This window comes from Oncorhynchus tshawytscha, linkage group LG03 (assembly GCF_018296145.1).
Source record: "Oncorhynchus tshawytscha isolate Ot180627B linkage group LG03, Otsh_v2.0, whole genome shotgun sequence".
In the NCBI taxonomy this organism is placed as follows: domain Eukaryota; kingdom Metazoa; phylum Chordata; class Actinopteri; order Salmoniformes; family Salmonidae; genus Oncorhynchus; species Oncorhynchus tshawytscha.
The window spans coordinates 66,734,328-66,747,697 of NC_056431.1; the positions used below are offsets into that span (position 1 = coordinate 66,734,328).

Genomic DNA, 13,370 nt, shown 5'->3' on the forward strand with positions numbered 1-13,370 from the left:
GTTAAATAAGTGTAAAAAATACAGTATTAAATCAAATATTTCCTGAGCTACTTATATCTCCTAGAAATTGAACAAACACTGTGTTATTCAATGTTTTTCTATGGCCTTTAGTAGTAAAGGCCAAATTCAAAATTTTATCAAAATGTTTTCTTTTAGATTTCATCCTTGCTAGCAATGTTAGCCTCCAACTGCACTAAATATCTCCAGCTAAAGAGCTAGCTAGAGTTAACATTCAACATGATATCTACCCTGCCAAGATGCTAACACCATTAGCCTCATAACCTGCTAGCATAGTGTTATGACGCTAGCCTTAGTAACCACCATTGACACCATTGTAGCAACTTCTTACAAATGAAAAAGTGCTGACTTAACATCCCACATGCCCAGAGATATGACATTGAGCTAATGGGGATCCAAATAGGGGATAGAGATTTAACTTTCTTCCCCTCTGGATGAGTCAACGAGTCACTGAGTATATGAATGTTTTCCTCTCTGACTGAGTCAGTGTGTGTACAACTGTTTTCCTCTCTGAAGGAGTCACTGAGTTTATGACTGTTTTCCTCTCTGAAGGAGTCACTGAGTTTATGACTGTTTTCCTCTCTGAAGGAGTCACTGAGTTTATGACTGTTTCCCCCTCTGGCTGAGTCACTGAAGGAGTCACTGAGTTTATGACTGTTTTCCTCTCTGAAGGAGTCACTGAGTTTATGACTGTTTCCCCCTCTGGCTGAGTCACTGTGTATGATTGTTTTCCCCTCTGGCTGAGTCACTGTGTATGATTGTTTCCCCCTCTGACTGAGTCACTGTGTATGATTGTTTTCCCCTCTGGCTGAGTCACTGTGTATGATTGTTTTCCCCTCTGGCTGAGTCACTGTGTATGATTGTTTTCCCCTCTGGCTGAGTCACTGTGTATGATTGTTTTCCCCTCTGGCTGAGTCACTGACTGAGTCACTGATTGACTGTTTTCCCCTCTGGCTGAGTCACTGTGTATGATTGTTTTCCCCTCTGGCTGAGTCACTGTGTATGATTGTTTTCCCCTCTGGCTGAGTCACTGTGTATGATTGTTTTCCCCTCTGGCTGAGTCACTGTGTATGATTGTTTTCCCCTCTGGTTGAGTCACTGAGTGTATGACTGTTTTTCCCTCTGACTGAGTCACTGTGTATATCTGTTTTCCTCTCTGGCTGTGTCATTGAGTGTATGACTGTTTTTCCCTCTTACTGAGTCACTGAGTGTATGACTGTTTTTCCCTCTGACTGAGTCACTGAGTGTATGACTGTTTTTCCCTCTGACTGAGTCACTGTGTATATCTGTTTTCCTCTCTGGCTGTGTCATTGAGTGTATGACTGTTTTTCCCTCTGACTGAGTCACTGTGTATATCTGTTTTCCTCTCTGGCTGTGTCATTGAGTGTATGACTGTTTTTCCCTCTTACTGAGTCACTGAGTGTTTGACTGTTTTCCTCTGTGACTGAGTCACTGTGTATATCTGTTTTCCACTCTGACTGAGTCACTGTGTATAACTGTTTTCCACTCTGACTGAGTCACTGTGTATATCTGTTTTCCACTCTGACTGAGTCACTGTGTATAACTGTTTTCCTCTCTGACTGAGTCACTGTGTATAACTGTTTTCCTCTCTGACTGAGTCACTGTGTATAACTGTTTTCCTCTCTGACTGAGTCACTGTGTATAACTGTTTTCCACTCTGACTGAGTCACTGTGTATAACTGTTTTCCACTCTGACTGAGTCACTGTGTATAACTGTTTTCCACTCTGACTGAGTCACTGTGTATTATTTTTTCCCCCTCTGGCTGAGTCACTGTGTATGATTGTTTTCCTTCTGACTGAGTCCTTGACTGTTTGACTGTTGTCCTCTCTGACTGAGTCACTGAGTGTGTGACTGTTGTCCTCTCTGACTGAGTCACTGAGTGTGTGACTGTTTTCCCCTCTGGCTGATTCCCTGAGTGTATGACTGTTTTCCCCGCAGGTTGAGTCTCTGAGTGTATGACTGTTTACCACCCTGACTTAGTCCCTAAGTGTTCGACTGTTTTCCTCTCTGGAAGTGTCACTGAGTCACTGAGTGTATGACTGTTTTCCTCTCTGACTGAGTCACTGTGTATAACTGTTTTCCTCTCTGACTGAGTCACTGTGTATAACTGTTTTCCACTCTGACTGAGTCACTGTGTATAACTGTTTTCCTCTCTGACTGAGTCACTGTGTATAACTGTTTTCCTCTCTGACTGAGTCACTGTGTATAACTGTTTTCCACTCTGACTGAGTCACTGTGTATAACTGTTTTCCTCTCTGACTGAGTCACTGTGTATAACTGTTTTCCTCTCTGACTGAGTCACTGTGTATAACTGTTTTCCTCTCTGGCTGTGTCATTGAGTGTATGACTGTTTTCCTCTCTGACTGAGTCACTGTGTATAACTGTTTTCCACTCTGACTGAGTCACTGTGTATAACTGTTTTCCTCTCTGACTGAGTCACTGTGTATAACTGTTTTCCTCTCTGGCTGTGTCATTGAGTGTATAACTGTTTTCCTCTCTGACTGAGTCACTGTGTATAACTGTTTTCCACTCTGACTGAGTCACTGTGTATAACTGTTTTCCTCTCTGGCTGAGTCACTGTGTATAACTGTTTTCCTCTCTGACTGAGTCACTGTGTATAACTGTTTTCCACTCTGACTGAGTCACTGTGTATAACTGTTTTCCTCTCTGGCTGAGTCACTGTGTATAACTGTTTTCCTCTCTGACTGAGTCACTGTGTATAACTGTTTTCCCCTCTGGCTGAGTCACTGTGTATAACTGTTTTCCACTCTGACTGAGTCACTGTGTATATCTGTTTTCCACTCTGACTGAGTCACTGTGTATAACTGTTTTCCTCTCTGGCTGAGTCACTGTGTATAACTGTTTTCCTCTCTGACTGAGTCACTGTGTATAACTGTTTTCCTCTCTGACTGAGTCACTGTGTATAACTGTTTTCCACTCTGACTGAGTCACTGTGTATATCTGTTTTCCTCTCTGACTGAGTCACTGTGTATAACTGTTTTCCACTCTGACTGAGTCACTGTGTATATCTGTTTTCCTCTCTGACTGAGTCACTGTGTATAACTGTTTTCCACTCTGACTGAGTCACTGTGTATAACTGTTTTCCTCTCTGACTGAGTCACTGTGTATAACTGTTTTCCTCTCTGACTGAGTCACTGAGTCACTGAGTGTATGACAGCACACACACACAAACCTACGAAACACACAACGATTTAGCATCTACAGAGGTCACATTGGTGAAATGTGTACCCAGATATAGAATTCTCTTGCTCAGTGCACAATGTGGGTAGTGTGTTTCTGATGTTTTGTTTCCATGGTTATTGAGTAAGGAAGAGGGGACTAATGATGGCAGTGTATAAGAAACATGTTTAACTCTGTCGATTCACCATACCCCCCCAATAGTTGACGGTTATACGGACTGCTCAATAGAATATAATCACATCCTAATTGTCTCTATCTCTCTTCGTCTCTCTCTTTCCTTCCATAGTTGACGGCTGTACGGACTGGTCGGTGGACTACCTGAAGTACCGTGTGTTGAAGGGGGAGCCGGTGAGGCTGAAGTGTGCCCTGTTCTACGGCTACATCAGGGCCAACTACAGCCAGGCTCAGAGCGTGGGCCTCAGCCTCATGTGGTACCGCAGCTCTGGCCTGGGCCACGGAGACTTCGAGGAGCCCATCTCCTTCAACGGCGTGCGCATGAGCAAGGAGGAGGACGCCATCTGGTTCAGACCGGCCGACCTGCAGGACGTGGGCCTCTACTCCTGTGTGCTACGGTAAGACAGGAGGGACATAGTCTACTCTAGTCTCCTCCTGTGTGCTACCGTAAGACCTAAGAGACAGTAGGTATAGAAATAAATTAGAAATAAAGTAAAACAATTGAGACAGTAGGGATAGTAGGGATACAGTAAGACATTAGAGACAGTAGTGATACTATTGATACAGTAAGACATTAGAGACAGTAGGGATACTAGAGATACAGTAAGACATTAGAGACACTAGTGATGCTATTGATACTATTGATAGAGTAAGACATTAGAGACAATAGTGATACTATAGATACAGTAATTCATTAGCTACAGTATTGATACAGTAAGGCATTAGATACAGTAGTGATACTATTGATACAGTAAGACATTAGAGACACTAGTGATACTATAGATACAGTAAGATATTAGAGACAGTAGTGATTCTATATATACAGTTAGACAGAGACAGTAGTGATTCTGTATATACAGTTAGACAGAGACAGTAGTGATTCTGTAGATACAGTTAGACAGAGACAGTAGTGATTCTATAGATACAGTAAGACATTAGAGACAGTAGTGATCCTAACGATACAGTAAGACATTAGAGACAGTAGTGATACTATGGATACAGTAAGACATTAGATACAGTAGTGATACTATAGATACAGTAAGACATTAGAGACAGTAGTGATCCTAACGATACAGTAAGACATTAGAGACAGTAGTGATACTATAGATACAGTAAGACATTAGAGACAGTAGTGATTCTATATATACAGTTAGACAGATACAGTAGTGATACTATAGATACAGTAAAACATTAGAGACACTAGTGATTCTATATATACAGTTAGACAGATACAGTAGTGATACTATAGATACAGTAAGACATTAGAGACACTAGTGATACTATAGATACAGTAAGACAGAGACAGTACAGTAAGACATTAGAGACACTAGTGATATATACAGTAAGACAGAGACAGTAGTGATACTATAGATACAGTAAGACATTAGATACAGTAGTGATACTATTGATACAGTAAGACATTAGAGACACTAGTGATACTATAGATACAGTAAGACATTAGATACAGTAGTGATACTATAGATACAGTAAGACATTAGATACAGTAGTGATACTATGGATACAGTAAGACATTAGATACAGTAGTGATACTATAGATACAGTAAGACAGAGACAGTAGTGATACTATATATACAGTAAGACAGAGACAGTAGTGATACTATGGATACAGTAAGACATTAGATACAGTAGTGATACTATAGATACAGTAAGACATTAGAGACACTAGTGATACTATAGATACAGTAAGTCATTAGATATAGTAGTGATACTATGGATACAGTGAGTCATTAGATACAGTAGTGATACTATAGATACAGTAAGACAGAGACAGTAGTGATACTATGGATACAGTAAGACATTCGATACAGTAGTGATACTATGGATACAGTAAGACATTAGATACAGTAGTGATACTATGGATACAGTAAGTCATTAGATACAGTAGTGATACTATAGATACAGTACGTCATTAGATACAGTAGTGCTACTATAGATACAGTAAAACATTAGAGACAGTAGTGATACTAGAGATACAGTAAGACATTAGAGACACTAGTGATTCTATATATACAGTTAGACAGATACAGTAGTGATACTAGAGATACAGTAAAACATTAGAGACAGTAGTGATACTAGAGATACAGTAAAACATTAGAGACACTAGTGATTCTATATATACAGTTAGACAGATACAGTAGTGATACTAGAGATACAGTAAAACATTAGAGACAGTAGTGATACTAGAGATACAGTAAAACATTAGAGACACTAGTGATTCTATATATACAGTTAGACAGATACAGTAGTGATACTATAGATACAGTAAAACATTAGAGACAGTAGTGATACTATATATACAGTTAGACAGATACAGTAGTGATACTATAGATACAGTAAAACATTAGGGACACTAGTGATACTATAGATACAGTAAGTCATTAGAGACACTAGTGATTCTATATATACAGTTAGACAGATACAGTAGTGATACTATAGATACAGTAAAACATTAGAGACAGTAGTGATACTATATATACAGTTAGACAGATACAGTAGTGATACTATAGATACAGTAAAACATTAGAGACACTAGTGATTCTATATATACAGTTAGACAGATACAGTAGTGATACTATAGATACAGTAAAACATTAGAGACACTAGTGATTCTATATATACAGTTAGACAGATACAGTAGTGATACTAAAGATACAGTAAAACATTAGAGACACTAGTGATTCTACATATACAGTTAGACAGATACCGTAGTGATACTATAGATACAGTAAGTCATTAGATACAGTAGTGATACTATAGATACAGTAAGACAGAGACAGTAGTGATACGATATATACAGTAAGACAGAGACAGTAGTGATACTATGGATACAGTAAGACATTAGATACAGTAGTGATACTATATATACAGTAAGACATTAGAGACACTAGTGATACTATAGATACAGTACGTCATTAGATACAGTAGTGATACTATGGATACAGTAAGACATTAGATACAGTAGTGATACTATGGATACAGTAAGACATTAGATACAGTAGTGATACTATAGATACAGTAAGACAGAGACAGTAGTGATACTATATATACAGTAAGACAGAGACAGTAGTGATACTATGGATACAGTAAGACATTAGATACAGTAGTAATACTATAGATACAGTAAGACATTAGAGACACTAGTGATACTATAGATACAGTACGTCATTAGATATAGTAGTGATACTATGGATACAGTGAGTCATTAGATACAGTAGTGATACTATAGATACAGTAAGACAGAGACAGTAGTGATACTATGGATACAGTAAGACATTCGATACAGTAGTGATACTATGGATACAGTAAGACATTAGATACAGTTGTGATACTATGGATACAGTAAGACATTAGATACAGTAGTGATACTATGGATACAGTACGTCATTAGATACAGTAGTGATTCTATGGATACAGTAAGACATTAGATACAGTAGTGATACTATAGATACAGTAAGTCATTAGATACAGTAGTGATACTATAGATACAGTAAGACATTAGATACAGTAGATGATGATTCTATGGATACAGTAAGACATTAGATACAGTAGTGATATTAGATACAGTCATTAGTGATTCTATGGATACAGTAAGACATTAGATACAGTAAGTGATACAGTAGTGATATAGATACAGTAAGTCATTAGATACAGTAGTGATACTATAGATACAGTAAGACAGAGACAGTAGTGATACTATATATACAGTAAGACAGAGACAGTAGTGATACTATGAATACAGTAAGACATTAGATACAGTAGTGATACTATAGATACAGTAAGTCATTAGATACAGTAGTGATACTATGGATACAGTAAGACATTAGATACAGTAGTGATACTATGGATACAGTAAGACATTCGATACAGTAGTGATACTTTAGATACAGTACGTCATTAGATACAGTAGTGATACTATGGATACAGTACGTCATTAGATACAGTAGTGATACTATGGATACAGTAAGACATTAGATACAGTAGTGATACTATGGATACAGTAAGACATTAGATACAGTAGTGATACTATAGATACAGTAAGACATTAGATACAGTAGTGATACTATAGATACAGTAAGACATTAGATACAGTAGTGATACTATTGATACAGTAAGGCATTATAGACACAAGTGATACTATAGATACAGTAAGACATTAGATACAGTAGTGATACTATAGATACAGTAAGGCATTAGAGACACTAGTGATTCTATTGATACAGTAAGACATTAGAGACACTAGTGATACTCCTGATATAGTAAGGCATTAGATACTACAGTAGTGATACTATAGATACAGTAAGACATTAGAGACACTAGTGATTCTATTGATACAGTAAGTCAGGAGATAGTAGAAACACTGGGTAAGAGAGGAAATTAATATGATTTACTCTTGCATACAACATGCTCCCTTACAATCACTACATTCACACATTCAATTGAAGATCTGTTATATTGATGGCTGAGTCTCTTTTTCACACTTTCTCACTTGCACTCCCCACTCCCTCTCTCTCACTATCTCTTCCCCCCTCCATTCTTTGGTAGCGTCATAATCTTAATGGTTGTGTTTTTGTCGTTCTGTCTAGAGCGTCTGAAGTGGATGTTTCTCATATGCCTGGAAGCATCATAGTACTCTCTCCCTCCCTCTCTCCGTCACTCTGCTCTCATTTACTCCTCTCTCCTTCACTCTTTCCCTCTCTTAGACTAAAAACATCATTTCTAAGGCTAGAACACTGACAATGTTCTCTACAGTACACTGTTCTCTACAGTACACTGTTCTCTACAGTACACTGTTCTCTACAGAACACTGTTCTCTACAGTACACTGTTCTCTACAGTACTGTACGTGTAGGTGTATGACGCTGGACAAGCAGATAACCTGCATTATGAAATTCAAAGCATGTTCTCCAATGTTTTAAAGTGTTAAACAGCCTCAGGCTTGGTGTGTTCAAATGTCATGCATGGAAGGATTCAAGAGTTATCCAGTACCCTAATCAGAGAAGCACTTTGGAGTTTTGTAGCTGAGCTGAAATCAAGGGTAAGCTTCGCAAATTTTATCATACGTGACCCAAACACTTAATCCAAACAGCTCTGCTAGGAAAAGAGAAAGAGTGAGAGAGGGAGAGAGAGAAAGAGGGTGTGAGAAAATAGGGAAAGTGAGAGAGCGAGAGAGACATGTATAAAACATTAGGAACAGCTACTCTTTCCACGACATAGACTGACCAGGTGAATCCAGGTGAAGCCTATGTATGATCCCTTATGTCACTTGTGCTTCTGTCCCCAACCAAGGAGGGCCTACACAAGCACCTAGATCTTCTGCACAGATTCTGCCAGACCGGGGCCCTCAGTATGACAAAAATAATGGTGTTCCAAAAAAGGTCCACGTGCCAGGACCACAAATACAAATTCCATCTAGATACCATTGCCCTAGAGCACCTAAAAAACAATCAATCAATCAATCAAATGTATTTATGATGCCCTTCTTACATCATCTGATATCTCAAAGTGCTGTACAGAAACCCAGCCTAAAACCCCAAACCACAAGCAATGCAGGTGTAGAAGCACGGTGGCTAGGAAGAACTCCCTAGAAAGGCCAAAACCTAGGAAGAAACCTAGAGAGGAACCAGGCTATGAGGGGTGGCCAGTCCTCTGGCTGTGCCGGGTGGAGAATATAACAATACGTACCTCGGTCTTAACATCAGCGCCACAGGTAACTTCCACAAAGCTGTAAACGATCTGAGACACAAGGCAAGAAGGGCCTTCTTTACCATCAAAATGAACATAGAATTCAATACACCACTTTGAGACTGCATGCATAATTCTGCAAAAGTATGCTCTGTGTACAACGTAAAACACCAAATAATATGCATGCAGAGCAGAATTAGGCCCATACCCACTGATTATCACAATACAAAAAAGAGCCGTTAAATTCTACAACCACCTAAAAGGAAGCGATTCCCAAACTTTGCATAACAAAACCATCACCTACAGAGAGATGAACCTGGAAAGGTTCCCTAAGCAAGCTGGTCCTGGGGCTCTGTTCACAAACACAAACAGACCACAGAGCAACACAATTAGACCCAACCAAATCATTAGAAAACAAAGAGATAATTACTTGACACATTGGAACGAATTAACACAAAAACTGAGCAAACTAGAATGCTATTTGGCCCTAACCACAGAGTACACAGTGGCAGAATACCTGACCACTGTGACTGATCCAAACTTAAGGAAAGCTTTGACTTTGTACAGACTCAGTGAGCATTGCCATGATAGTTCTCAAGAGATGACAAGCTATGTGCACACTGCCCACAAAATGAGCTGGAAACTGAGCTGCACTTCCTTGCCTGTCAAATGTATGATCATATTAGAGACACACATTTCCCTCAGATTACACAGACCCACAAAGAATTAAAAAATATATCAAATTTCGATTAACTCCCATATCTATTGGCTGAAATACCACAGTGTGCCATCACAGCATGAATATTTGTGACCTGTTGCCACAAGAAAAGGGCAACCAGTGAAGAACAAACTTTGTAAACACATGTGTTTCTTTATTTTCCCTTTTGTACTTTAACTATTTGCACATCATTTCAACACTGTACAGTGCATTCGGAAAGTATTCAGACCCCTTGACTTCTTTCACATTTTGTTACGTTACAGCCTTATTCTAAAATGGATGAAATTGTTTTTTTCACTCATCAGTAGAGTGAAACACACACAATACCCCATAACTTTTGCAAATGTATAAATAATACGTAGCTGAAATATAACATTAACATAAGTATTCAGACCCTTTACTTAGTATGTTGTTGAAGCACCTTTGGCAGGGAGTCTTCTTGATTATGATGCTACAAGCTTGGTGTCACACCCTGACCTTAGAGAGCCTATTTATGTCTCTATTTGGTTTGGTCAGGGTGTGATTTGGGGTGGGCATTCTATGTTTTGTAATCTATGATTTTTGTATTTCTATGTTTTGGCCGGGTATGGTTCTCAATCAGGGACAGCTGTCTATCGTTGTCTCTGATTGGGAACCCTACTTAGGTAGCCCGTTTTCCCTCCTTTCTTTGTGGGAAGTTGTCTTTGTTTAGGGCACATAGCCTTTAACTTCACTGTATGTTTTGTAGTGTGTATTGTTTTGTTCGGCGTCTTTTATCAAATAAAAAGGAAAATGTACGCTCACAACGCTGTGCCTGGGTCCTAATCCTTCAACAGCCATGACAGAACTTCCCACCACCAACGGACCAAGCAGCGTGGTAAGAAGGAGCAGCGTGTAATGGACTCCTGGACATGGGAGGAAATCCTGGACGGGAAAGGACCCTGGAGGCAGGCTGGGGAGTATCGCCATCCACGGGAGGAACTGGAAGCAGCTAAAGCTGAGAGGCGACGCTATGAGGGAACACGGCTGGCAAGGAAGCCCGAGAGGCAGCCCCACGGGGAGTGTGGCAGAGTCAGGTTGGAGACCTGAGCCAACTCCCCGTGCTTACCGTGGCGGGCGTCGTACTGGTCAGGCACCGTGTTATGCGGTGGAGCGCACGGTGTCTCCAGTACGCGTTCTTAGCCCGGTGCGCTACATCCCAGCTCCCCGCATCTGCCGGGCTAGGGTGAGCATCCAGCCAGGACGGGTTGTGCCAGCCCAGCTCTCCAGACCTCCAGTACATCTCTATGGCCCAGGATATCCTGCGCCGGCTCTGCGCAAGGTGTCTCCAGTGCGTCCTGTGCCTGCGCCCCGCACGTGCTCGGCCTAAGCCACCATCCAGCCAGGACGGGTTGTGCAGGCTCTTAGCTCGAGACCTCCAGTGCGCCTCCACGACCCAGTGTATCCGGTGCCTCGGCCAAGGACAATGCCTCCTGTATGTCCCTCCAGCCTTGTGAGTCCTGTGCCTGCGCCCAGAACTAAGCCTCCAGTGATGATCCATGGCACTAAGCCTCCAGTGATGATCCATGGCACGAAGCCGCCAGTGATGGTCCATGGCACGAAGCCTCCAGTGATGGTCCATGGCACGAGGCCTCCAGTGATGATCCATGGCACGAGGCCTCCAGTGATGATCCATGGCACGAGGCCTCCAGTGATGATCCATGGCACGAGGCCTCCAGCGACGGCCTCCAGTCTGGAGCTCCCAGCGACGCTCCCCAGTCCAGAGCCCCCAACGAGGGTGCCCAGTCCGGGGCCCGCAGCAACGAGGTTACCCAGTCTGGGGCCCGCAGCAACGAGGGTGCCCAGTCTGGGGCCCGCAGCAACGAGGGTGCCCAGTCCGGGGCCCACAGCAACGAGGGTGCCCAGTCCGAGGCCCACAGCAACGAGGGTGCCCAGTCCGGGGCCCGCAGCAACGAGGGTGCCCAGTCCGGGGCCCGCAGCAACGAGGGTGCCCAGTCTGGGGCCCGCAGCAACGAGGGTGCCCAGTCCGAGGCCTGCAACGAAAGGGGGGAGGGGTACTGTCACAGTATTGTTTTGTTCGGCGTCTTTTATCAAATAAAAAGGAAAATGTACGCTCACAATGCTGTGCCTGGGTCCTAATCCTTCAACAGCCGTGACACTTGGCACACCTGTATTTGGTGAGTTTCTCCCATTCTTCTATGCAGATCCTCTCAAGCACTGTCAGGTTGGATGGGGAGGGTCGCTGCACAGCTATTTTCAGGTCTCTCTAGAGATGTTCGATCTGGTTCAAGTCCGGGCTCTGGCTGGGCCACTCAAGGAGATTCAGAGACTTGTCCTGAAGCCACTCCTACATTGTCTTGGCTGTGTGCTTAGGGTCGTTATCCTGTTGGAAGGTGAACGTTTGCAAGATCCTGAGTGCTCTGGAGCTAGTTTTTATCAAGGTTCTCTCTGTACTTTTCTCCGTTCATCTTTGCCCCGATCCTGACTAGTCTCCCAGTCCCTGCTGCTGAAAAACATCCCTATTGCCACAACCATGCTTCACCGTAGGGATGGTGCCAGGTTTCCTCCAGACGTGACATTTAGTATTTAGGCCAAAGAGTTCAATCTTGGTTTCATCAGACCAGGGAATCTTGTTTCTCAAGGTCTGAGACTTTAGGTGCCTTTCGGCAAAATCCATGTGGGCTGTCGTGACTTTTACTGAGGAGTGACTTCCGCCTAGCCACTCCACCACAAAGGCCTGATTGGTGGAGTGCTGCATAGATGGTTGTCCTTCTGGAAGGTTCTCCAATCTCCACAGATGAACTCTAGAGCTCTCAGGTTCTTGGTCAAGCTCCAACCATCAGGTTTTGCTCAGTGATTGACGATCATATTTATCAAGCTACAAGGCGAGACCCAGATACAGACACAGGAGGCAGATGGTTGGCATCTTAGATATTTATTGATCCAAAAAGGAGTAGGCAAGAGAATGGTCGTGGACAGGCAAAAGGTCAAAACCAGTTCAGAGTCCAGGAGCTACAGAGTGGCAGGCAGGCTTGAGGTCAAGGCAGGCAGAATGGTCAGGCGGGTGGGTACAGAGTCCAGAAACAGGCAAGGATCAAAACCGGAAGGACTTGCAAAAAAAAGAATAGAACAGGCAGTAGCACAGGAAAAACACGCTGGTTGACTTGGACATACAAGACGAACTGGCACAGAGAGACAGGAAACACAGGGATAAATACACTTGGGAAAACAAGCAACACCTGGAGGGGGTGGAGACAATAACGAGGACAGGTGAAACAGATCAGGGTGTGACAATATTGTATAATAAAAGCCTGCTCAGAATTTCAATTATCACTTAAAGTTTGACTGTTAGCATAGGAGATTATAATGGGGATAGAATCGTCTATCTGGAGCGTATATAGTCCTACTATATTATTCTGCATTGGAGTTATGCTGCTATATTGAGTTGGCTATATCTAAACATAGATCAATCCTTCAGTGGAGAAAGTACAGCTGATGATGCCATCTTTTTTTGTGAAGTGCACCAGTCCCTCCTGCAGCAAAGAACCCCCACAAC

General features: G+C 42.1%; 1 protein-coding gene across 4 annotated transcripts in view; it reads left to right on the forward strand.

Moving 5' to 3' along the window:
• Positions 1-13,370, forward strand: part of LOC112238580 (interleukin-1 receptor accessory protein-like 1-B) — a 462,784-nt gene that overhangs the window by 186,077 nt on the left and 263,337 nt on the right. For all 4 annotated transcript variants that reach the window (XM_042319851.1, XM_042319853.1, XM_042319852.1 and 1 more), the window contains exon 3: positions 3,528-3,813. In XM_042319851.1, coding sequence (XP_042175785.1) covers positions 3,528-3,813 — 286 coding nt within the window. The remainder of the gene's footprint in view (positions 1-3,527; positions 3,814-13,370) is intronic.